The sequence below is a fragment of the Phyllobates terribilis genome, unplaced genomic scaffold, assembly GCF_046119375.1.
Source record: "Phyllobates terribilis strain yellow unplaced genomic scaffold, ASM4611937v1 Scaffold_8__6_contigs__length_399053987, whole genome shotgun sequence".
Lineage (NCBI taxonomy): Eukaryota > Metazoa > Chordata > Amphibia > Anura > Dendrobatidae > Phyllobates > Phyllobates terribilis.
Genome location: NW_027362768.1, coordinates 198056964 through 198083387, shown reverse-complemented (window position 1 = coordinate 198083387; position 26424 = coordinate 198056964). Strand labels below are relative to the sequence as shown.

The 26424-nt window shown below is 53.2% G+C and overlaps 1 protein-coding gene, 1 long non-coding RNA gene and 2 other non-coding genes across 4 annotated transcripts in view; all 4 read left to right on the top strand.

Moving 5' to 3' along the window:
• The window catches only part of ARMH1 (armadillo like helical domain containing 1), a 40861-nt gene extending 27987 nt beyond the window's left edge, over positions 1–12874 (top strand). The window contains exons 3-12 of the mRNA XM_073644024.1: positions 3845–3913; positions 5289–5455; positions 5535–5731; positions 8773–8857; positions 11125–11247; positions 11445–11517; positions 11686–11815; positions 12030–12107; positions 12489–12570; positions 12724–12874. Of these exons, the coding sequence (XP_073500125.1) occupies positions 3845–3913; positions 5289–5455; positions 5535–5731; positions 8773–8857; positions 11125–11247; positions 11445–11517; positions 11686–11815; positions 12030–12107; positions 12489–12570; positions 12724–12743 (1024 nt within the window). The 3' untranslated portion in view covers positions 12744–12874. The remainder of the gene's footprint in view (positions 1–3844; positions 3914–5288; positions 5456–5534; positions 5732–8772; positions 8858–11124; positions 11248–11444; positions 11518–11685; positions 11816–12029; positions 12108–12488; positions 12571–12723) is intronic.
• Positions 10930–11044, top strand: LOC141160488 (U5 spliceosomal RNA). The gene has a single exon (XR_012250245.1). It is a non-coding gene; the product is annotated as a U5 spliceosomal RNA (small nuclear RNA).
• A 2485-nt stretch (positions 12875–15359) lies between the features above and the next one.
• LOC141160495 (U5 spliceosomal RNA) lies at positions 15360–15474 on the top strand. The gene has a single exon (XR_012250252.1). It is a non-coding gene; the product is annotated as a U5 spliceosomal RNA (small nuclear RNA).
• A 4337-nt stretch (positions 15475–19811) lies between these two features.
• LOC141156481 (uncharacterized) lies at positions 19812–20520 on the top strand. Its single transcript, XR_012247637.1, has 3 exons — positions 19812–19937; positions 20152–20229; positions 20358–20520. It is a non-coding gene; the product is annotated as an uncharacterized lncRNA (long non-coding RNA).
• Positions 20521–26424: the final 5904 nt, after the last annotated feature.

The window sequence follows — 26424 nt, the reverse complement described above, 5'->3', positions numbered from 1 at the left end:
ATAGAGCGGAGCATAGTGAGGAGGAGCTGGTGATCCACAGTGTCGAATGCTGCAGAGAGATCCAGGAGATCAGCAGGGAGCAGTGACCATTAGATTTAGCTGTTAGTAGATCATTAGAGACAGTTTCAGTGGAATGTAAGGAGCGGAAACCAGATTGTAGAGGGTCGAGGAGAGAGTTATCTGAGAGATAGTGGATTAGACGGCAGTGGACCAGGCGTTCCAGGAGTTTAGAGATGAAAGGAAGATTAGAGACAGGTCTGTAGTTAGCAGTGCAGTTCTGGTCCAGGGATGGCTTTTTAAGTAAAGGAGTTATGATGGCATGGTTAAATGAGGAGGGAAAGATACCTGAAGAAAGAGAGAGGTTAAATATTTTAGTCAGGTGGGTGGTGACCACCGGTGAGAGAGACTGCAGGAGATGTGAAGGAATGGGGTCACTGCTGCAGGTTGTAGGTCGAGAAGAAATGAGGAGCCGGGTAACTCCTTCTTCTGTAACAGGCTCAAAGATGGCTAGTGAGCTTGAAGTGCGGCAGGGAAGGGGATCCAGGCACTGAGGAGATTGGGCTGAGATGTCCTGATGGATGTGGTGGATTTTTTCTAGGAAATAAGTGGCCAGATCCTCTCCTCTGAGGTTCGTGGTGGGGGTCTGTGCTTTAGGGCTCAGGAGGGAGTTTAAGGTTTCGAAAAGTCGTTTTGGATTGTTGGACATTGAAGTGATGAGGGGGGTGAAGTAGGATTGTTTGGCCAGATGAAGGGCAGCGTTATAGGGTTTGAGAATGAATTTATAGTGGATGAAGTCCTCTTCTAAAAGAGATTTTCTCCACTGACGCTCAGCACACCTTGAGCAACGCTGAAGAAAGCGTGTTTGCATCGTGTGCCAGGGCTGCCGTTGTCTGTCGGGTCTTTCGGCGTGTAGAAGATGCGGCTTCATCTAGGACACTCTGCAGTGTATTATTGTAGTGTGACAATGCTAAGTCCGGACAGGAGAGGGAGGAGATGGGGGCTAAAGATGTGTGGAGATTGTCCATAAGCTGCTGGGTATTAATGGTACGTGTATCCCTATAAGTATGGTAAGTGGGGGTGTCCCGGGTGAGGAGACAATTCTTAACAGAGAAGGAAAGAAGGTTGTGGTCCGAGAGCGGGAGAGGGGAGTTGGTAAAGTCATCCAGCGAGCAGGGACGGGAGAAAACCAGGTCCAGAGTATTCCCGTCTTCATGCGTAGGAGAATTAGTAACCTGTGAGAGATGGAATGAAGAGGTTAGAGAGAGTAGATGAGAGGCAGGTTGGGAGAGGAGATCATTGATGGGGATGTTAAAGTCTCCCCTGATGATGGTGGGGACGTCACAGGATAGAAAGTGAGGAAGCCAGGTGGCAAAGTGATCCAGGAACTGGCGGGAGGAGCCTGGAGGGCGATACACAACCGCCACTCGCAGGGAGAAGGGTTTAAAGAGTCTGATGGTGTGGACTTCAAAGGAAGGAAACATAAGTGAAGGAACCGGGGGGATGACCTGGAAAGCACATTGTGAGGAAAGGAGCAGACCAACACCTCCACCCTGTCTGTTGCCAGGTCTGGCGGTATGTGAAAAGTTCAGCCCACCAAACGAGAGAGCAGCAGCTGCGGTGGTGTCTGAATGCTGGATCCAGGTTTCTGTAATAGCCAGAAGGTTAAGGGAATTAGAGAGGAAAAAATCATGGATGTAAGTTAGTTTGTTACACACAGACCGTGCGTTCCAGAGAGCACAATGGAAATCGATAGGAGAGGGCATGCACTGAACGTTAATAAGATTAGCAGGGTTTCTATATGCAGCTGGAGGAGAGTAATGTATGCTAGTGGAGGGGTCCCAGGGTTGGGGGAGATGTCGCCTGCGACTAGTAAAAGGAGAAAGAAGAGAAAGAGCAGGTGGTGCAATGATTTGTATGAACATTTTGAGTGCTGTATGGAGGTAGAGGATGGTTTGCAGTGGGTGAGGAATGCCAGTAGAGCCTCAGAGTTATACATGGGAGAAGGGAGGGGCTGATATAGAGTGAGTGCACAGAATGTGTTAAAGGGCGGGTGAGTTGTGAGTAAGCAGAAGTGAAAACAAATAAAAAGCAGATTGATAAGACTAATGCATAATGCAGTATGTCTGACCAAGAAGCATGTTTGTATAAATATCTTATGCACCTTACCTGTCTCCTGCCCAACTGCCATGTATAACTGCACTTTTAACTATTGCACTTCAAATCTATTGCATGCGTGACCCAGCACGCTTGCTATCCCGAGCCAGAGCTGAATATATATGAAATGAAATGTCTACTAAAATCCACCACCAGTTAGTCATACTGAGTAATTAGTCAATTAGCAAAAGTCCAGAGCTGGCAATGCTATGCTGGGTAATCAACACCCAATGTTAAACAAAGAGGTCATAAAACAGTTAAATAGAACGCTTTGAACACTAAAATAGGGGGAAAAAAAACAAAAAAACACAATACCACTGCTCCTGTATATACTATATACTGCACAATACCACTGTTCCTGCATATATACACTGCACAGTACCCGCCTTCTCTCCTGTATACACTGCACAGTACCCGTCTTCTCTCCTGTATACACTGCACAGTACCCGTCTTCTCTCCTGTATACTCAGCACAGTACCCGTCTTCTCTCCTGTATACACTGCACAGTACCCGTCTTCTCTCCTGTATACTCAGCACAGTACCCGTCTTCTCTCCTGTATACTCTGCACAGTACCCGTCTTCTCTCCTGTATACACTGCACAGTACCCCTCTTCTCTCCTGTATACTCTGCACAGTACCCATCTTCTCTCCTGTATACACTGCACAGTACCCATCTTCTCTCCTGTATACACTGCACAGTACCCGTCTTCTCTCCTGTATACACTGCACAGTACCCCTCTTCTCTCCTGTATACACTGCACAGTACCCCTCTTCTCTCCTGTATACACTGCACAGTACCCCTCTTCTCTCCTGTATACACTGCACAGTACCCGTCTTCTCTCCTGTATACACTGCACAGTACCCCTCTTCTCTCCTGTATACTCTGCACAGTACCCCTCTTCTCTCCTGTATACTCTGCACAGTACCCGTCTTCTCTCCTGTATACACTGCACAATACCCCTCTTCTCTCCTGTATACACTGCACAGTACCCATCTTCTCTCCTGTATACACTGCACAGTACCCGTCTTCTCTCCTGTATACTCTGCACAGTACCCCTCTTCTCTCCTGTATACTCTGCACAGTACCCGTCTTCTCTCCTGTATACTCTGCACAGTACCCGTCTTCTCTCCTGTATACTCTGCACAGTACCCCTCTTCTCTCCTGTATACTCTGCACAGTACCCGTCTTCTCTCCTGTATACTCTGCACAGTACCCGTCTTCTCTCCTGTATACTCTGCACAGTACCCCTCTTCTCTCCTGTATACTCTGCACAGTACCCCTCTTCTCTCCTGTATACTCTGCACAGTACCCGTCTTCTCTCCTGTATACACTGCACAATACCCCTCTTCTCTCCTGTATACACTGCACAGTACCCGTCTTCTCTCCTGTATACTCTGCACAGTACCCCTCTTCTCTCCTGTATACTCTGCACAGTACCCCTCTTCTCTCCTGTATACTCTGCACAGTACCCGTCTTCTCTCCTGTATACTCTGCACAGTACCCCTCTTCTCTCCTGTATACTCTGCACAGTACCCCTCTTCTCTCCTGTATACTCTGCACAGTACCCGTCTTCTCTCCTGTATACTCTGCACAGTACCCCTCTTCTCTCCTGTATACTCTGCACAGTACCCGTCTTCTCTCCAGGCTTTGTGTCTTTCGTGCGGTTTTGCTTTCTTATCTTCCCTGCAGTTATATGTTTGGGACGTGTCTGCAGGAAATCCTCCGATCTCTATCGATATTTCTGTCAGCAGCGAACAGGTAATTATCTGCCGGGCCGTCGGTGCGGTCTCATTCCTGCACTCTCATTCCTGCGCTCTCATTCCTGCACTCTCTATACTGCGCTCTCTCTATCCTGCGCTCTCTCTTTCCTGTACTCTCTCTATCCTGCGCTCGGTGGAGCCTGCTCTGGGCTGAGGGTCTGGCCCGGGGGTCTCCAGCTAGACTGGGTTCTGGGCCACTGAGAACAGTCCATTATGCCGCGGGTACATTGTTATATTTGGGCTGGGGAACGCGCGATCTTTGGGGCGGCAGCTCCGTTCCTCTGTGTGCCGGTTGCATGGTGTCATACAAGTAAATGGCCCCACGTGGCAATTCTCAGTGACGCGCGACAGAAATTGAAGAAAACCCAGGTGTATCGTCTGTGTCTTGCTGGTCTCGGGGCGGCACAATGATACAGTAACACATCAGACACCAGGCGCCATTGTGCGCTCCATATGTGCCTCCCTGTGCGCCTTTGTGTGCACTCCATTGTGTGCCTCCGTGTGTGCTCTATACGTGCTTCCGTGTGCGCTCTATATGTGCCTCTGTGTGCGCTCTATATGTGCCTCCGTGTGCGCTCTATACGTGCCTCCGTGTGCGCTCTCCAAACGTGCCTCCGTGTGCCCTCTATACGTGCCTCCGTGTGCGCTCTCCATACGTGCCTCCGTGTGCGCTCTCCATACGTGCCTCCGTGTGTGCTCTCCATACGTGCCTCCGTGTGCGCTCTATACGTGCTTCCGTGTGCGCCATTGCGTGCGTCTTACCACAAATCTTACGCCATTCAGCGTAAGGAGCGTCAGATTCATGAAAAGCATCACATTCCCATGTGAACATGGTGGGAAACATCAAAAGCCATAAAGCTTTTGTGCAGTCTCTTTCTTTGAGACTTCGAGGAGCGCTCTTCGCCTTTTCTAAGCTTTTTACAGTTTCTGTTTGATTCTTCGGGACCTTTGAGCTTCTTTAACTTTCTGGCTTCCTGTGCTCCATTGAAGCTCGTTATTAATGTGTTTCCTCCCCGTTCATGACTAAAAGAGCAGCCTGGAGCCCGGGATTGGAGAGGGATTTCTGCTCCTTTCAGGGACGGCACGGACTGGATCAGTGTAAGGCCGCGTTCACACTTCAGTATTCGGTCAATATTTTACATCAGTATTTGTAGCTAAAACCAGGAGTGGGTGATAATACAGAAGTGGTGATGTGTTTCTATTATACCTTTTCTCTGATTGTAAGTGAAAACCAGTGGAGGAACAAATACTGATGTAAGATCCTGAGCGTGTGAACGTGGCCTTACAGGGGTTTATAAGCAGAAATAGGGCAGGACGAGTCTCCAGCCTCTGGGGTCTTGGAAAGTCTCACCTCTCCCGGTTTTCACCTGCAGCGGTCGTTACAAGGTGGAGTTTGTGGAGGTCGGGGGGATTCTCACGCTACTTGAAATCTTGGGCTTGAAGCAGTTGAACGAAGAGCACAAGATGGAGGCGCTCAGGATCCTACAGATTTTGGGAACAGCCGGACACAAATACAAAGAGCTGATCTGTGAGAGTTACGGTGAGTGCGGAGATCCTGCGCCATAATTACTCCTCTCATCCCCGGAGAGATATAACCCCCATCCTCCACCTCCCGGCAGGAGTCCGTGCGGTCGCTGAATGTCTCGCAAATGCCAAGATGGAGGCGACTCAGGAACAGGCGCAGATCTTACTGGAGCTGCTCGCTCATGGGAACCCCAAGTACCAGAGCCAAGTGTACAAGGGTCTGATCGCCCTCTTACCCTGCGCCTCCCCGAAGGCTCAGCACCTGTCTCTACAGACCCTCCGCATCGTCCAGGTAAGCGCTGCCCCAATATAAACACCTCCAACGTGACCCGCTACCTCCCACAGCTGAGCAGAGTGAGGTGTGGGGCCCTAAATCGCCGTCCACGTGGGTTCTCCGTGGTGGCCCGCCGTGGTCCTGCGGCCGTCCTGGTCGCCTGCAGTGTTTACAAGGCCCCTGTGACGCCATGATTTGTGTCACGCAGCATGCCGCCAATACTCCTGGTCCAGCCTCTGCGGGGGACTGACATGGATGCTGCACCAGGGGACTGACATGGACGCTGCACCACGGGACTGACATGGATGCTACACCGGGGGACTGACATGGACGCTGCACCACGGGACTGACATGGATTCTACACCGGGGGACTGACATGAACGCTGCACCGGGGGACTGACATGGACACTGCACCACGGGACTGACATGGACACTGCACCACGGGACTGACATGGATGCTGCACCAGGGGACTGACATGGACGCTGCACCATGGGACTGACATGGACGCTGCACCAGGGGACTGACATGGACACTGCACCACGGGACTGACATGGATACTGCACCGGGGGACTGACATGGATGCTGCACCAGGGGACTGACATGGACGCTGCACCATGGGACTGACATGGACGCTGCACCAGGGGACTGACATGGACACTGCACCACGGGACTGACATGGATACTGCACCACGGGACTGACATGGATGCTGCACCAGGGGACTGACATGGACACTGCACCGGGGGACTGACATGGACACTGCACCGGGGGACTGACATGGACACTGCACCACGGGACTGACATGGATGCTGCACCGAGGTCCTGGGAATCTTGTGTGTAGATGTGCTCATCTTCTCCGCTCCAACTTGACGCGTTACGTAGGTTTCCTCTGTCCACCATTCAGAGTACGAACCACAATGTCCAGACCGGCCACAGGTTTCCTGAATCAGACCTGAGGTGCGGAGCGCACTGTGACCGTGATGGTCAGACTAAGGGCAAATTCAGACGCCTGTGACTCACAGTCCGAGTACAGACCGAGATGTCCAGACCGGCCGCGGGTCTCCCGACCTCAACTCACCAGACTCTTATCTGCCGCTAAAAGATGAGAAAAGAAACGGGTGTGCGAAAAAGGAAGCGAGCCATGAAAAATGAAGCGGGCGCACGAACAAGGAAAGGGGCGCGCGAAAAAGTAAAGGGGCGCGTAAACAAGGAAGCGGGCGCGTGAACAAGGAAAGGGGCGCGTGAACAAGGAAAGGGGCGCGTGAACAAGGAAAGGGGCGCGTGAACAAGGAAAGGGGCGCGTGAACAGGTCCAAAACATAGTGGGAGCCTGTTCTATCCACCACACCGGTAGATGCAGTGCACTGAGCTCGTCCTCATGGGGCTTTAGGGTTCGTTCAAAGTGATTTTGATGCGTTTTTCCATCTACTTTTTGGCAAAAAAAGGCGCAGCATTTTACATTAGCACCAAACCCTCGGCCCACGTTACTTTGCCTTATTTGACCAGTGGCGCGTTTTCTTTTTCTAAGGGCAGATTGTCAGTGCTTTCAGTATTTTTCCTTCGCAGCATTTCCTGCGCTACATTTTTTTTTTTTTAATGCGACTTTTCTTTTTAGTCTCGTGGTATTTGTTGCTGGTTTTATGTCAAATTCTTTGCAACAGAAATGCAAGTCGTCTTTCATGTCTTCGACCCTTTTTATAACCTTTTAGTGCAAAAAGTTACACATTTACCAATGAGGTCAAAGATTGCGCCGTTACAGCGCTCGCCCATTATAAATTGGCGGAAATGTAATAATGCGTCGGGCCAGATCCTGCTCTTCTGATCAGCTGGGGTTTGTGCACCGATGGGCGGTGTGGTCACATATTCCTCTACCAGCTGCCATTGTCTGTGCCGTCTGTATAATAGTCAGCGCCACCAATCAGGTCCCCACCACATCTTATCAATAAGGAGAACGTGGCCGCCCCCGGTACCTGCTCCTGCAGCCAGCAATGGACGGGGGAATATGGCGGCTACAAGAAGCAACGGGGAACATTTGGAATGAAACACAATTGCAGACATTATTCTTAGCCCCGATTATTTGCATTTAAGTACAAAAAAAAAAAGTTTCCGCAACTGTGGAAAATCCCTTTAAGATTTGAGCACACGACGCCTTTTACAGGTGGATTCCAACTGGGACTGAAAAAGTGCTGTAAACAGTGATCCTGCTGCGCAGCAGTGTAAAGCAGGGTGCCCGCACATGCTCAGTCCTATGCGGCTTCCTGTAACTGCTCCTAATGCCGCGGCCGCTGATTCTTCTGCCGCTTGCATCGGGACGCCGCTCACTATCTTCTCTAACCGTTAGTAATCGCCCACGTAACATCGCCCCGGGGTCAGGCGTAGTCGGGCGTCGTGCTGCACGACCGAGAATAGAAGGACGGAGACAACTGGAGATGGACGCTCAGTGAACGGCTGCAGGTGACGCTTATTAAATCTGCAGCAAATCGGCCAAAGGCCACAGCCCCACTATCAGTATAAGGCCACGGCCCCACTATCAGTATAAGGCCTTGGCCCCACTATCAGTATAAGGCCACGGCCCCTCACTATCGGTATAAGGCCATGGCCCCACTATCGGTATAAGGCCACGGCCCCACTATCGGTATAAAGCCACGGCCCCACTATCGGTATAAAGCCACGGCCCCACTATCGGTATAAAGCCACGGCCCCACTATCGTTATAAGGCCACGGCCCCACTATCAGTATCCGGTCAGTATTTGTTCTCAGCAGTGGGTGATAAATGCAGAATTGGTGACTTGTTTCTATTATTCCTTTTCTCTGATTGTTCCTCATCTGGTTTTGGCTCCTGAGAAAAAATACTAACCGAATACTGATAGTGGGGCCGCGGCCTTATACTGATAGTGGGGCCGTGGCCTTATACTGATAGTGGGGCCGTGGCCTAAAGCTATGAGCACAATCATGGGGCAAAGCGCTGCTTACGCCAAACCGTCATTAACAAGACCCCGATTCCATCACTGGAGGAACATCTGCGCCGGCCTGAACCTGGATTGTGATTTCTCCCATCCAGGACATTGTACAGACGCCTCATCCGGCCATTGTGGATCCGCTGCTGGGGGCGCTGCAGTCCATGCACATGGAGGTGCAGTATGAAGGTGAGTGCAGCGATAATGTGGCATTATAATCTCCAGTGTCAGCGCTGATGGCGTTATATGCGGTGTGCACACGGGATCGTGTTGCAGTATATCGGTGCTCCTGCAGATATGCACGTGGCAGCTCTGCCACCTCTTAGTGCAGGTGGTCGGCAGTTCTGGGTGCAGGTCTTTGCTCCGGCTGTAGGGGGCGTTGCAGGAAGGACAGACAGAGCGGCTGTGGGCTTCTTGTTAAATCATCTTGAGAGCTCTGCATGGAGTGGAGGTCGAGCCTGTGCCCCCTCCCCCACACTCACTCTCCCTGTGCCCCCTCCCCCACACTCACTCTCCCTGTGCCCCCCCTCTCCCCACTCCTCTGGAGATGAAGATCTTATAGATCAGAAGAGCTGCGTTATCTGTATGACGGCCGATGACCACCGATAATAAATAGATAATAATCGCCCCTGCAGATAATAGCTATTATAAGACGTCAACACAAAACAACAAGAAAGTAATGAGCCGAGGCCGAGAGTCATCACAGGAAACCATCTGACTGCAAATCTGAATAGTCATAATAATTTTTATTTATATAGCGCCAACATATTCCGCAGCGCTTTACAGTTAAGCGGGGACATGTACAGACAATAAATTCAATACAAGGTGAGACAGTGAACAGTTACATTAGGAGCGAGGGTCCGGCTGCTCGCTGCTTACATTCTACAAGGAAATGGGGGGACACAATAGGTGGAAAGTGCTTGTTATTTCAGGTCTGGCAATTATAATAAGTCGGGATTATCATATAAAGCTGTATGATCCGGTCATCAGCCAGTATACGTGCAATACTCAATTACCGAGTGCAGTTATCGTGTGCATGGAGGGTGTAGAAACAAATGAACAGTAGGGGGCAGATTCTGAATAGTATTTAGGAGGGAACAGGGGAAAGTTAGTTTACTGGGTATTTGAGGTGGTCGGCTTGTTTAAAGAGATGGGTTTTTAAAGCGCGCTTGAAGACACCGGGGCTAGGCATCAATCGGATCGCCTGGGGTAGAGCATTCCAGAGAACTGGCGCAGCACGAGAGAAGTCTTGGAGCCGGAGGTGCAAGGTTCAGATTATGGGGGATGTTAGTCTTAGGTCATTTGTGGAACGGAGGGCACGTGTAGGACGATAGACAGAGAAGGATAACTTAAAGGTAGAAGAGGAAATGACACTTTATAATAGATATGATGGAAATAATGATCTTGGGTAGAAAAATGGCAGCAAATAATAACCCATGGGCAGAGCTAGCATTGGTGCAACCTGCGCAGCCACACAGGGGCCCAGGAGGCAATAAGGGGCCCCTACCAGCTCCAAAACAGATGGGTTGTGCATTGTGATGAGCGATTGGGCTGCGTAGGGGCCTCTTCTGTAATCAGCACAATATAAACTCCTAAAGTGCAATGTGATATTTAATGGAATCCAATTCTATAGATATATAAAGTGCACCGCGCCGATTATATATATCATAAATACCAGAAATATATGTGTACAGATAGTAATAATGATCGTCTGCAGTATGACAGTGGCTGATACATGTGAAAGCGTAGTGTCTATAAATGTCCACAAGAGGGCAGCAGACGATAAGCTATGCGGGGCGCTGTGACATGAGGCCGCAGATGATCACTTCTATATTCATTATATGTATAGACTCCTGCAGATGATCAGTTATGTATCCTGAGCCCACGCACACACAAAGTTCTGGTCTGAGAACATCACAGAGTCGGGGGGTCTCGGTCACTGCTCAGACCCTATAAATGTGATTCTGAGAGGAAGGAATAAGAGCTGCGGAAGGACAGATGGAAAGTTCTCTGCAGCCATGTGACGCCCCGCCTCCTGCAGTGATTTGCATATCTCCCAGGATGCACCTGACCCGTCCTCAGAGTTGTAACGTTTTATCATTATTTTTCGTTAGTTTTTGTGGTAACGTTCAGTAACAGATCAGATACATTGTGTCCGGGGGCCGGAGGAGGTGACCCCACAATCCATCCAGGAGCCGTCCTCTCCGCGGGTGTGATGAGCGCAGCGCAGGCTCCGGGTGACGCCGGCCGCTCTCCTCTCTATACTCTGGTTTCTCTTCAGATCGAATAAATCTTTCGCCTTTTACTAAAGATTTCCGTGGAGAGGAACAATTATGAGTTTCGTATAATTTTTTGATGCCCGGCGCTCGCTGGGCTTCCTGCACTGGTGAAAAGCAGAGACAAGTTGTGATGGGAAAGAACATTTCTCTATAGTGTCACTTTCTCTTGTGTTGCAGCGTTGCAGTTGATCAAAGAATTGACGAGGACGGAGGTTCGACCGGATTTATTGCAGGGAATTGTGAAGCTGCTGAGACCATCATGGAAGGACGGTGGGAGGGCGAAACCTCGGATCTTAGAAGGTGAGTGACCGACATGTGGACAATTCTGTTCTCCGATGTCTCACCCTAGAAATATCAGCCGGGGGCATATTCCTGACTGGCAGAACATTGATGGCATCACTGCCGTGGCCCGTGCACCATTGTGAACCCCTATAACTCCCATGGGACCCTTTTCTTCTTTTACAATTTGCACAGAAATCCTTGTTTTTCCTCTTCAGATCCCGATGCGCCCGTCATCTCAGCCCCTTTACCCGCCTTCGTCCAGCAGGCGGCCTGTGCCCGGGCTGTAGGGTAAGTGCAGAACGGGTGCACATTGTTATTCCCCAGCTATGATTGAACTACTACTACCCAGTTTGTGACTGTCTTGTATGTTGGGAGTTGTAGTTTAGCATTAGCTGGGAAGAAACAGGTCTCTGGTGTACGACGTGCCGTGACGTCAGCCGCTACTTCTCCCCCTAGGATGTTGGCGCGGGAGTCCTCCGAGCTGTGTGACCAGATGATCCGGCTGAGGGTTGTACATCACCTGCTGTACGTCATGGGAAACATGGATCACACGGAGAGTCAGAGACAGGCCAGCCTCGCCGTGCAGGTGAGATCCGCAGGTTATCCCACACCTGACACCCGCACTACTTCCAGATGTGAGTGGAGTGTAGACTGCGGTGCGCTCTTGTTTCACCTCATTCCGGCGCTCACACTCCACAGCCCATCAGAATTGTGCTCTCATTGGGTGTCGTGCTGCGATCTCATTGGCTGCTGTCAGTGACCGATCGGATCTGATCTGCTGATTCTTCCTCACTTTTCAGTACTTTGCATCTGTGTCCCCAGTTGTTGAGGAACAAGTGAGGCTCGCCATTGGGGAGAAGCTCTTCCAGATGCTGATGGTAAGATGCGGGTTCTGTCATGTCACCGAAGCCGGCGCAACCCCCCATCCTGTCCGCTCCCCATCACCCGTCTGTCACTGTTATTTCGTTCATCATGGACGGCGTAGTATACTCTGGTCTGAACGAGCCCTAAATGTAGGGAATCGGCGCGGTTACGTGTCAGACGGGTCAAGTCTCGCATCGACTGCGGTTACCATTTTCAGTTTCCACACTGCGGGGTGCTGAGCTGAGACCACCACAGCCGAGTCCCACGTCTCCACCATTATGGCTGTCGTCCATGTGCTGCCAGATCCCAGCTGTAGGGATCCCTAATGCTGCACCCCAGAAATGACAACATAAGGGCAGCAGGTCCCTCACATCGTACACATTGTGTCCCTGCAGGAGAATGCCGACATGTTGTACATGAAGTTGGATCCGATACAAGTGGACGTTCTGGTGTCCAACCAAGTGAACATCCCCCGCGGTGAGTGCCGGAGCCGCCGCCACCATCTCTATCTGCAGATCCAGATACATTGTGTCAGATCTGCCAGCGATCTGCAGATAAATATCTTGTGTGCGATCAGCTTCAGACATCTGTGTGAAATCCTGTTATTTTATATATATATTTTTTATGCAGTTAAGGAAGTGACAGAGTGACAGCTCCGGAGAAACTGTGACTACACGGAGGACGCCGCTGATCCCACATCTACTGAGCGTGAATATTACAGGAGCGGCCAGAAAGCCTGTATATAATACCGTGCACAATAAAGGAGATGTGACCAGCGGCACTGATTTCCTCACGTGTCTATGTACGTCCTGTTACACCGCAGAAGGCTGCACTTCTCTAATGTACAGCTGCTGCAGAACATCCCGAGAGACTCCAAGAACGGTGGAAGCAGCAGCAGTGCAAAAAGAAACAACATGTCACTGTGAAAAGTTTGTCATGTTTTCTGCCGTTACATTGTGTCTTATCCTCCAGAGCTGCAGTCACTATTCTGCTGTGATAGCGGCGTCCGGGACTGACAAACGGGACTCCCCCCGACCAGTGACAGCGGCTGCCGGGACTGACAGACGGGACTCCCCCCAACCAGTGACTGCGGCTGCCGGGACTGACAGACGGGACTCCCCCCGACCAGTGACAGCGGCTGCCGGGACTGACAGACGGGACTCCCCCCGACCAGTGACAGCGGCTGCGGGGCTGACAGACGGGACTCCCTCGGACCAGTGACAGCGGCTGCCGGGACTGACAGACGGGACTCCCCCCGACCAGTGACAGCGGCTGCCGGGACTGACAGACGGGACTCCCCCCGACCAGTGACAGCGGCTGCCGGGACTGACAGACGGGACTCCCCCCGACCAGTGACAGCGGCTGCCGGGACTGACAGAAGGGACTCCCCCCAACCAGTGACAGCAGCTGCCAGGACTGACATACGGGACTCCCCCCGACCATTAACAGCGGCTGCCGGGACTGACAGATGGGACAACCCCGACCAGTGACAGCGGCTGCCGGGACTGACAGATGGGATCCCCCCGACCAGTGACAGCAGCTGCCAGGACTGACATACTGGACTCCCCCCCGACCAATGACAGCGGCTGCCGGGACTGACAGACGGGACTCCCCCCGACCAGTGACAGCGGCTGCCGGGACTGACAGACGGGACTCCCCCCGACCAGTGACAGCAGCTGCCGGGACTGACAGACGGGACTCCCCCCGACCAATAACAGCGGCTGCCGGGACTGACAGACGGGACAACCCCGACCAGTGACAGCGGCTGCCGGGACTCCCCCGACCAGTGACAGCGGCTGCCAGGACTGACAGCCGGGACTCCCCCCAACCAGTGACAGCGGCTGCCGGGACTGACAGACGGGACTCCCCCCGACCAGTGACAGCGGCTGCCGGGACTGACAGCCGGGACTCCCCCCGACCAGTGACAGCGGCTGCCGGGACTGACAGCCGGGACTCCCCCCGACCAGTGACAGCGGCTGCCGGGACTGACAGCTGGGACTCCCCCCGACCAGTGACAGCGGCTGCCGGGACTGACAGACGGGACTCCCCCCGACCAGTGACAGCGGCTGCCGGGACTGACAGATGGGACTCCCCCCCCGACCAGTGACAGCAGCTGCCAGGACTGACAGACGGGACTCCCCCCGACCAGTGACAGCGGCTGCCGGGACTGACAGACGGGACTCCCCCCGACCAGTGACAGCAGCTGCCGGGACTGACAGACGGGACTCCCCCCGACCAATAACAGCGGCTGCCGGGACTGACAGACGGGACAACCCCGACCAGTGACAGCGGCTGCCGGGACTGACAGCCGGGACTCCCCCGACCAGTGACAGCGGCTGCCGGGACTGACAGCCGGGACTCCCCCCGACCAGTGACAGCGGCTGCCGGGACTGACAAGACGGGACTCCCCCCGACCAGTGACAGTGGCTGCCGGGACTGACAGCCGGGACTCCCCCCGACCAGTGACAGCGGCTGCCGGGACTGACAGCCGGGACTCCCCCCGACCAGTGACAGCGGCTGCCGGGACTGACAGACGGGACTCCCCCCCGACCAGTGACAGCGGCTGCCGGGACTGACAGACGGGACTCCCCCCATAGAACATCACATAATCCAGAACAGACAGGACCGGACCCCACATATGCGGACCACCCAGACCTCTAAGAACATCTTTCAGGACCCCATGACGGAGGTCGTGCCCTCTACACAGAAAACTCCCTCCAAAGCCAGATTATACATTACCAGGACCCCCAAACCAGCAGAATAATCCCCTCCCAGCCCCCGAATCCCCCGCTGGACTCTACACCGCCCCATCACTCCCTGCTCTCTCCTGCTGCTCCTCTCTTTCGTCACCTGCTCGTCCTCAGCGCGGGAGCGCCCATCCGCGTGCACGCTGCTTTCCCACCTTCTGTACCTGGCGCGTAACCGCGGAGACACGTGATCACATGACGTCACACCTACCAGGCGCCCATACACTCCAGCATCTACCTAGTAGAGGCAGGAAACAGTCACCGCTCTGATTTCCGCTGTAGCGCTTTGACTCCGCCCCCAGCAGGTTATCTGCATATACCCATGATGCCTCACTGTGTCCGCGCTGCGCTCTTCCCCTTGTGTCTCTTTTTCGATCCGCCAATCGGTTCTCGCTGCTTCTGAGGCGGGAGCCCGTCACCAGTCACATGGGTGGTCGGTACAATAAGTATATGGCGGGTCTCCATGATATAGCCAGGATCGCTGCGCGGTCGGTCCCGGGGTGGCGGCCATTGTTTTCTATACTCTGGTTTCTCTTCAGATCGAATAAATCTTTCGCCTTTTACTAAAGATTTCCGTGGAGAGGAACAATTATGAGTTTCGTATAATTTTTTGATACCCGGCGCTCGCTGGGCTTCCTGCATAGGTGAAAAGCAGAGACAAGTATGTGCCTGGAGGGGGCGCTGTGCATGAGGGTTACAGGTCAGTGCTGATCTCTCCACTAGAGGGCGCTGTGTGCATGAGGATCACAGGTCAGTGCTGATCTCTCCACTAGAGGGCGCTGTGTGCATGAGGATCACAGGTCAGTGCTGATCTCTCCACTAGAGGGCGCTGTGTGCATGAGGGTCACAGGTCAGTGCTGATCTCTCCACTAGAGGGCGCTGTGTGCATGAGAGTAACAGGTCAGTGCTGATCTCTCCACTAGAGAGCGCTGTGCGCATGAGGGTCACAGGTCAGTGCTGATCTCTCCACTAGAGGGCGCTATGTGCATGAGGGTCACAGGTCAGTGCTGATCTCTCCACTAGAGGGCGCTGTGTGCATGAGAGTAACAGGTCAGTGCTGATCTCTCCACTAGAGAGCGCTGTGCGCATGAGGGTCACAGGTCAGTGCTGATCTCTCCACTAGAGGGCGTTGTGTGCATGAGGGTCACAGGTCAGTGCTGATCTCTCCACTAGAGGGCGCTGTGTGCATGAGGGGCACAGGTCAGTGCTGATCTCTCCACTAGAGGGCGCTGTGTGCATGAGAGTAACAGGTCAGTGCTGATCTCTCCACTAGAGGCCGCTGTGTGCATGAGGATCACAGGTCAGTGCTGATCTCTCCACTAGAGGGCGCTGTGTGCATGAGGGGCACAGGTCAGTGCTGATCTCTCTTCTAGAGGGCGCTGTGTGCATGAGAGTCACAGGTCAGTGCTGATCTCTCCACTAGAGGGCGCTGTGTGCATGAGGATCACAGGTCAGTGCTGATCTCTACACTAGAGGGCGCTGTGTGCATGAGGGTCACAGGTCAGTGCTGATCTCTACACTAGAGGGCGCTATGTGCATGAGAGTCACAGGTCAGTGCTGATCTCTCCACTAGAGGTCGCTGTGTGCATGAGGGTCACAGGTCAGTGCTGATCTCTACACTAGAGGGCGCTATGTGCATGAGAGTCACAGGTCAGTGCTGATCTCTCCACTAGAGGGCGCTGTGTGCATGAGGGGCACAGGTCAGTGCTGATCTCTCCACTAGAGGGCGCTGTGTGCATGAGAGTAACAGGTCAGTGCTGATCTCTCCACTAGAGGGCGCTGTGTGCATGAGGATCACAGGTCAGTGCTGATCTCTCCACTAGAGGGCGCTGTGTGCATGAGGGGCACAGGTCAGTGCTGATCTCTCCACTAGAGGGCGCTGTGTGCATGAGAGTAACAGGTCAGTGCTGATCTCTCCACTAGAGGGCGCTGTGTGCATGAGGATCACAGGTCAGTGCTGATCTCTCCACTAGAGGGCGCTGTGTGCATGAGAGTCACAGGTCAGTGCTGATCTCTCCACTAGAGGGCGCTGTGTGCATGAGGATCACAGGTCAGTGCTGATCTCTCCACTAGAGGGCGCTGTGTGCATGAGGGTCACAGGTCAGTGCTGATCTCTACACTAGAGGGCGCTATGTGCATGAGAGTCACAGGTCAGTGCTGATCTCTCCACTAGAGGGCGCTGTGTGCATGAGGATCACAGGTCAGTGCTGATCTCTCCATTAGAGGGCGCTGTGTGCATGAGGGTCACAGGTCAGTGCTGATCTCTCCACTAGAGGGCGCTGTGTGCATGAGAGTCACAGGTCAGTGCTGATCTCTCCAGTAGAGGGCGCTGTGTGCATGAGAGTCACAGGTCAGTGCTGATCTCTCCACTAGAGGGCGCTGTGTGCATGAGGGTCACAGGTCAGTGCTGATCTCTACACTAGAGGGCGCTGTGTGCATGAGGGTCACAGGTCAGTGCTGATCTCTACACTAGAGGGCGCTATGTGCATGAGAGTCACAGGTCAGTGCTGATCTCTCCACTAGAGGTCGCTGTGTGCATGAGGGTCACAGGTCAGTGCTGATCTCTACACTAGAGGGCGCTATGTGCATGAGAGTCACAGGTCAGTGCTGATCTCTCTTCTAGAGGGTGCTGTGTGCATGAGGGTCACAGGTCAGTGCTGATCTCTACACTAGAGGGCGCTGTGTGCGTGAGGGTCACAGGTCAGTGCTGATCTCTCCACTAGAGGGTGCTGTGTGCATGAGGGTCACAGGTCAGTGCTGATCTCTCCACTAGAGGGCGCTGTGTGCATGAGGGTCACAGGTCAGTGCTGATCTCTACACTAGAGGGCGCTATGTGCATGAGAGTCACAGGTCAGTGCTGATCTCTACACTAGAGGGCGCTGTGTGCATGAGTCACAGGTCAGTGCTGATCTCTCTTCTAGAGGGCGCTGTGTGCATGAGGGTCACAGGTCAGTGCTGATCTCTACACTAGAGGGCGCTGTGTGCGTGAGGGTCACAGGTCAGTGCTGATCTCTCCACTAGAGGGCGCTGTGCGCATGAGGGTCACAGGTCAGTGCTGATCTCTCCACTAGAGGGCGCTGTCCATGAAGGTCACAGGTCAGTGCTGATCTCTCCACTAGAGGGCGCTGTGTGCATGAGGGTAACAGGTCAGTGCTGATCTCTACACTAGAGGGCGCTATGTGCATGAGAGTCACAGGTCAGTGCTGATCTCTCCACTAGAGGGCGCTGTGTGCATGAGGGTCACAGGTCAGTGCTGATCTCTACACTAGAGGGCGCTATGTGCATGAGAGTCACAGGTCAGTGCTGATCTCTACACTAGAGGGCGCTGTGTGCATGAGTCACAGGTCAGTGCTGATCTCTCTTCTAGAGGGCGCTGTGTGCATGAGGGTCACAGGTCAGTGCTGATCTCTACACTAGAGGGCGCTGTGTGTGTGAGGGTCACAGGTCAGTACTGATCTCTCCACTAGAGGGCGCTGTGCGCATGAGGGTCACAGGTCAGTGCTGATCTCTCCACTAGAGGGCGCTGTGCATGAGGGTCACAGGTCAGTGCTGATCTCTCCACTAGAGGGCGCTGTGTGCATGAGGGTCACAGGTCAGTGCTGATCTCTCCACTAGAGGGCGCTGTGTGCATGAGTCACAGGTCAGTGCTGATCTCTCTTCTAGAGGGCGCTGTGTGCATGAGGGTCACAGGTCAGTGCTGATCTCTACACTAGAGGGCACTGTGCGCATGAGGGTCACAGGTCAGTGCTGATCTCTCCACTAGAGGGCACTGTGCGCATGAGGGTCACAGGTCAGTGCTGATCTCTCCACTAGAGAGCACTGTGTGCATGAGGGTCACAGGTCAGTGCTGATCTCTCCACTAGAGAGCGCTGTGTGCATGAGGGTCACAGGTCAGTGCTGATCTCTCCACTAGAGAGCGCTGTGTGCATGAGGGTCACAGGTCAGTGCTGATATCTCCACTAGAGGGCTCTGTGTGCTTGAGGGTCACAGGTCAGTGCTGATCTCTCCACTAGAGGGCTCTGTGTGCATGAGGGTCACAGGTCAGTGCTGATCTCTCCACTAGAGGGCGCTGTGTGCATGAGGTTCACACGTCAGTGCAGATCTCTGCACTAGAGGGCGCTGTGTGCATGATGTCACATGTCAGTGTTTATCTCTCCACTAGAGGGCGCTGTGTGCATGAGGGTCACACGTCAGTGATGATATCTCCACTAGAGGGCGCTGTGCGCATGAGGGTCACACGTCAGTTCTGATCTCTCCACTAGAGGGCGCTGTGTGCATGAGGGAAAGGACACAGGTCAGTGCTGATCTCTCCACTTAAAGGCGCTGCACACTCGATGCTGTGGTCAAGGTTGATGTCCACTAGAGGGTGCTGTACACAAGAGGCTGGTTAGTGCTGATCTCTCCCCTAGAGGGCGCTATGTGCATGAGGGAAAGGACACAGGTCAGTCCTGATCTCTCCACTAGAGGGCAATGTGCACACGAGGCTGGTCAGTGCTGATCTCTTCACTAGAGAGCACTGTGCACACGAGGCTGGTCAGTGCTGATCTCTCCACTAGAGGGCGATGTGTGCATGAGGGAAAGGACACAGGTCAGTGCTGATCTCTCCACTAGAGGGCGATGTGCACAAGAGGCTGTGGTCAGTGCTGATGTCCACTAGAGGGCGCTGTACACACGAGGCTGGTCAGTGCTGATCTCTCCACTAGAGGGCGCTATGTGCATGATGGAAAGGACACAGGTCAGTCCTGATCTCTCCACTAGAGGGTGCTCTGCACACGAGGCTGCAGTCAGTGCTGATCTCTCCACTAGAGGGTGATGTGTGCATGAGGGAAAGGACACAGGTCAGTGCTGATCTCTCCACTAGAGGGCGCTGCGCACACGAGGCTGCGGTCAGTGCTGATCTCTTTATTAGAAGGTGCTGGTGTACGACATGTTGGTGCTGTGACGTCAGCCGCTACTTCTCCCCCTAGGATGTTGGCGCGGGAGTCCTCCGAGCTGTGTGACCAGATGATCCGGCTGAGGGTTGTACATCACCTGCTGTACGTCATGGGAAACATGGATCACACGGAGAGTCAGAGACAGGCCAGCCTCGCCGTGCAGGTGAGATCCGCAGGTTATCCCACACCTGACACCCGCACTACTTCCAGATGTGAGTGGAGTGTAGACTGCGGTGCGCTCTTGTTTCACCTCATTCCGGCACTCACACTCCACAGCCCATCAGAATTGTGCTCTCATTGGGTGTCGTGCTGCGATCTCATTGGCTGCTGTCAGTGACCGATCGGATCTGATCTGCTGATTCTTCCTCACTTTTCAGTACTTTGCATCTGTGTCCCCAGTTGTTGAGGAACAAGTGAGGCTCGCCATTGGGGAGAAGCTCTTCCAGATGCTGATGGTAAGATGCGGGTTCTGTCATGTCACCGGAGGCGGCGCAACCCCCCATCCTGTCCGCTCCCCATCACCCGTCTGTCACTGTTATGTCCTTCATTGTCATTTATAGTTTGTGCATAACCTCATTTACAGAGCGGACCCACCGGGAAAAAGATGTAGTGTGCACATGCGCTAAGAACGCCACTATAAATTCTGTCAGTAGTAACTATCCTACTTGCTGACGGTTTCCACGCAACAATTATAACAGCAAAAATCATAAAAAGATCAAAATATGGCGATGTTGAAGGAGATTTAGAATTTTATTTTTGTGCAGATCTGCTCCATAATCCACTTCAAAAACTTCCAATTTATTTCTATGGGAAATACCCTTTGCTGTTCATATGAGTTTTTTTTTCCCCATTTTGGGCTTTGAAAAGTACCTGGTGGAAAAAAAAAAGTTCATGTTCTGTCTCCGAAGCGACTCCTGATAAAAACGCTCCAAACTCAGCGCTGTCCAATCAGACGACTGCAAAAGAAAAAATGTGGCACCCCAGAGGGTCTGGTTGCCACAGTGGTATTGCTTCCCTCAAAAGAAGTAATGCCATGTCTGGAGGCAAGCAGGGGTTTCCTGGTCAGGAACATAATACATGCAACACATCCTGGCTCCAGATCAGCAAGGGGAGGACCCTCCCCTTGGCAACTGGATCTGGGGGCGGGGTTAGTTTTAGTTTATTGCAAGGAGTTGAGTTCAGGAGACTGAAGAGAGAGGAGCTAGGGACTGGAGCTGGAGATAGCTCGTCCTAGCCAGAATACACAGAGAACCGGAGTCCGAGGCTGTGGGGATTTCATACCCAGCAGCAGATACCGTAGGGCAGGAGATTGCAGGTCTCCTGGCCCCCATCAGACGCCCGGAGGCTCAGCAGCACTGAGGGACCAGTACCGCCACGGAGGAGTGAGGCATCCCCAAGGCCCGAGCTGCCAACCATACGGGTGAGCACCGCACGTTACACTCAGGGACGTGGGCTACAACACAGCTACGAGCAGAATAGCCAAAGAGTATAGTAAGAACGGCAGGCCTACAACTCCATCTGCCCAGGAGGACTCTATGCTTGCTCCGAGACTGACCGGACTCTTATCACTAGCCAATACTCCAGTCCAGGCCTGTTTAAAGTGTCATCAGTAAAGACCTTGGGACTGCACTCCACGAACTCTGTGGTTATTTCTGCACCGCGACACCCTGCACAACCACCATCATCCACACACACTGCCCTGAAGCTACACTCTTCCTGTGGGGAGTTATACCACCCTAGCTGCCAAACCACCAGCTTCAAAGGACTGTTCCGCAGCGGCGGCCTCATTAGCCGCACTCCACAGGTGGCGTAGTCGGACATTATAAAACCCATATATACAAATTACCCTTGGATTGACCGCCCTGGGTAACGGACCGGGTCACCGCCACAGTGACTACAACCCCTAGCATCTACCGGCCCGGCATCGGGTACCCCACGGCCCAGGGGGCGCGTCAACTTTGGCGTAGTCGGCAGGATTTCGTGCCCGTTACCACCGGGTACTGTGCGCCTTCACGAACTGTGTCGCATACCATGGTGAAGTTTTCCCACCAATTGCCGCTGTTTCCCGCCATTGTCCGCCATTTCCGGAACCGCCGCGCGGGAAGAAGAGGGGCGTAACCGCTGGAAGTGCGTGAATCCAAAGCTCCGCCCCACGCACCGACGCAGCGCCAGGTCCTGGAAGGAGCCCCAGCGAGCGCTGACGTCAGAAGCAAGCGACGCCAGGTCCTCAAAGGAGACCATCGCCTGCGGAACTGCGGCCTACGGAAGCAAAATGAAAGAAGGTAGGCCACAGTTCACTAGGGGGGAGAAAGACGCCCAATATGGAGGGAACTTCAGCTGCAGGCGCGGCCGCTGCCACGGTAATGCCATTCTCCATGCCATATATACCGGGAGCGGCGTGGTTGCCCCAGTACTCAGGGGAGTCGCACACCCTGAGTGACTTTAAAGAAAGACTGAGCAGCTTGTTTAAAGTATACCCCCTGTCTGAGGAGCAGAAAGTCACCATCCTCATAGGCCAGCTAATCGGTGCAGCCCAGAGAGAAGTAAAGCCCTGGTCAACCAGGGACAAAGGGACTGTGAAAGAGATACTGGCTCGCCTAAAGGACACCTTTGACACCCGTACTGCGGCAGAGATAAAGATGAAGTTTTACGGGTGCAAACAATGGGCGCAGGACAGTGTACAGGACAATGCTTTAAACCTGCAGGAGGCGCTGAGGGCCATCAAACAGGTAGACCCCGACAATGTGCGAGACGAGGACAGACTGTTAACTGAGCAGTTTATTGAGGGGCTCCTGTCCAGCGCTCACCGGACACAGCTGCGCATTATGGCTCTGCAAAACCCTGATCTGGACTTTGCACAATTTAAAGACAAAGCCATCCGGGTGCTGCGTGAACCAACACCAGGTGGCGCTACATCTCACTGGTGCCCAGCTATCACCTACCACCAGGAGGTGGCACCCTTTTCCCCAGAGCCTGTGGGAGCTGATGCACAGACTCTGGACAATGATCCTTCTACAGACCTGCACCTTCAGGTCCAAGAGCTGACTAAAAGTTTAGCTGCACTAACCAAAACTGTGCAGTCCTTGCAGGTGTCCCCCAAAGGGAAGATCCAGATGGCTTCCAGTCCGGAGGACATCCGTGGCGCCGACAGAAGAGGATTCCACCATCGAGAGGGAGGAACAGCGACCGCTACGACCAGGACGGACAACCCATCTGCCGCCGCTGTCACAAGCCAGGACATTATACACGGTACTGTCATTTAAACGAGCAAAACATGGGGCAGAGGGCCAACCCCCAGGAGTAAGACCACCAGGCCCACAAAGCTGGGGAGACAAGTATGTGGGAGGACAGCTGGTCCTACCTGTCGTGCTTGATGGCATCCCGATGAGCGCGTTGCTGGACACTGGATCCCAGGTGACCACCATCCCCTACATTCTCTACCAACGCTACTGGACTGATTCAGACATTACCCGCCGTGCAGACGAACATTTAAGCATCTATGCCAGCAATGGTCAGCCCGTACCTCAAGTGGGGTTCAAAGAAGTGGCCATAAAGGTTGGCAAAGTGGAATTGCCGGCGCAAGGAATGATAATTGTTGACATTGATTGCCGAGAAAGTCATCCCATGATAACCTTAGGCACTAATGTTATTGAAAATTGTCTTTCAGAAATTATTGTTTTGTTGCAGCAGGTCAGAGACTGCCAGTTCCAGTCAGCAGTGGGTTCTGCAGAGAGAGATCAGAGCCCTGATGAAAAGACAACAGGTAGAACTGTCTGTCGGTGAGATTGGCAGTGTCAGGATGAGTGACCCATTCCCTATTGCCATGCCCCCAAGAAGTAAGATGATGATATGGTGTCAGGCAGCAATCGGTCTCAGGGGTCGAGATTACCAGGCCCTCGTAGAGCCCGTCTACTCTGACAGTAAGCCCACCATCTTGACAGCCAGGGGGGTGGTTGATGTCCGCAATGGGAGAGTGCCAGTCTGCATCCTGAATATTGGGGAGAAAGAGGTCCATTTGCCCCGGTATGCCACCCTAGCCAAGCTATTCACTGTCAGCAACAATTCTATAAAAACAGTGGAACCCTTACCTCCATCCAAACCGGCGGAGGATAATGGCTCCGAGGGACAGATGGAGGACTGGTGTCAGAAGCTACACGTGGGCACTGACTCCACCCCTCAGCACCAAAAACATGGAGTATACCGGGTGGTCCAGGAGTATGAAAGGGTCTTCAGCAAACACCCGCTCGATTTCGGGCAGGTGAAAGGGGTTCAACACCATATCCCCACGGGAGACCATCCACCCATTAAATAGCGGTACCGGCCTGTACCACCAGCACACTACCAAAATGCCAAAGGGATGTTACGAGAGATGAAGGAGGCTGGGGTGATAAGAGACAGTTGTAGCCCCTGGGCAGCTCCATTAGTTCTCGTAAGGAAAAAAGATGGCACAATGAGAATGTGTGTAGACTACAGGCAAATTAACCGCATAACACATAAAGATGTATACCCGCTATCCAGGATTGAGGAGTCACTAGCTGCATTAAGATCTGCTAATTATTTCTCTACTTTGGATCTCACTAGTGGGTATTGGCAGGTTCCTGTGGCAGAGGTGGATAAAGAAAAGACCGCATTCACCACCCCTATGGGCCTCAGCGAGTTCAACTGCATGCCATTCGGACTCTGCATCGCCCCAGGAACCTTCCAGCGGTTGATGGAGTGCTGTCTAGGACATAAGAACTTTGAGATAGTCCTGCTGTACCTAGATGACGTCATTGTCTACTCCAAGTCCTATGAAGATCACCTGAAGCACCTGGCAGAGATGTTTGAAGCCCTAGCTGGTTTTGGCCTGAAGGTGAAGCCGTCAAAATGCCACCTGTTGAAGCCCAAGGTACAGTACCTAGGTCATGTGGTAAGCGCTGAAGGTGTAGCACCAGACCCTGACAAGGTCACAGTAATCAAGGACTGGCCAAGACCCTCCACTATTAAGGAAGTGCGGCAGTTCCTCGGGTTGGTGGGCTACTACCGAAGATTTATCCAAGGCTTCACCAAGATGGCGGCACCCATGCAGGACCTCCTAGTAGGCCAGTCCAGGAAGGCCAAAAACCCGAAGCCTCCATTCAAATGGGATAAGCCGGAAGACGAATCCTTCAGTAGGCTGAAGATGGGTCTCACAGGAGACGAGATCCTGGCCTACCCTGACTATGGCCAACCCTTCATACTCCATACAGATGCAAGCAACGTGGGGCTAGGAGCGGTGCTGTCCCAGATACAGCAAGGCAGAGAAAGAGTGATTGCCTATGCCAGCAGGAAGCTCCGGTCCACAGAAAGGAACCCCGAAAACTACAGTTCTTTCAAGTTGGAGTTCCTCGCCGTAGTCTGGGCTGTGACGGAATGCTTCAAGCACTATCTCGCCTCCTCCAATTTACAGTCTTCACGGATAATAACCTGCTGACGCACCTGGACACTGCGAAACTTGGTGCCCTGGAACAAAGATGGATGGCCCACTGTCTAATTATCAGTTCACCATCAAGTACCGGGCTGGGCGCAAGAATGCAAATGCTGATGCGCTGTCCAGGATGCCTAACTTGCCAGATGGGGGAGAGGACCCGGAGGAACTGGAGGAGATAGAGATCCCCGCTTTCCACAGTCATGGGGTAACTCAGTGCTACCATTGTGTGAAGAACAGGTGCTCTGCCAACAGAGAGGCCACGTTCAACCCATTTCCCCACCATGGATGGGCAGAAACACAAGATAGTGACCCGGCTGTCCGCCTAGTCAAGGAGTTGCTGACACGAGCTGACTCGTACCCTTATCCAGATGCTTCAGGGAGACCAAACAGTTGTGGAAGGAGAAGGGCAAACTATTCATCTATGAAGGGAAGCTGTGTCGAAGAGCCATCAACTCCCGGACACATGAACTGTTCTGGCAGGTGGTAGTCCCGAGGCGGGATGCATCGATGGTCTTGGAAGCGTACCACGATGGAGCAGGACACTTTGGCTGGAAGAAGTTGGAAGTCTTGCTACGTGAATGGTTCTACTGGGCTGGCATGAGGAAAGCAATCGAGAGGTGGTGTCGAGAATGCGGACCATGCAACCTGAGGCGAAAAGACCGTGACAGCCAGAGGGCTCCCCTGCAGCCCATCATCACCAAACAGCCACTTGAACTGGTAGCCCTGGACCACGTGAAGCTAGCCCCAAGCAGGTCAGGCTATGTCTACGCTCTCACCATCGTAGACCACTACTCCCGGTTCCTGGTAGTAGTGCCAGTAAAGGACCAGACGACTCAGACAGCAGCCAAAGCCTTCCAGCAGTACTTCTGCCGCCCGCACGGTTACCCTGAACGCATGCTTACTGACCAAGGTCCAGCCTTCGAAGCGGAGGCGTTCCAAGAATTCTGAAACCTGTACGGCTGCAAGAAAATCAGGACAACACCGTATCACCCCCAAACCAACGGGTTGTGTGAGAAGATGAACCAGGTGGTGATAGACCTGTTGAAGACGTTGCCCCTGGAAGAACGTAGTCTAGGCCAGAAAAGTTGCCAGATCTGGTGGACCTCTATAACCATATCCCAGTGATTTCCACCAACTGCACACCTGCTTACCTGATGAGAGCAAGGCCTGGTAAGCTACCCATCGACCTGGACATGGGAGT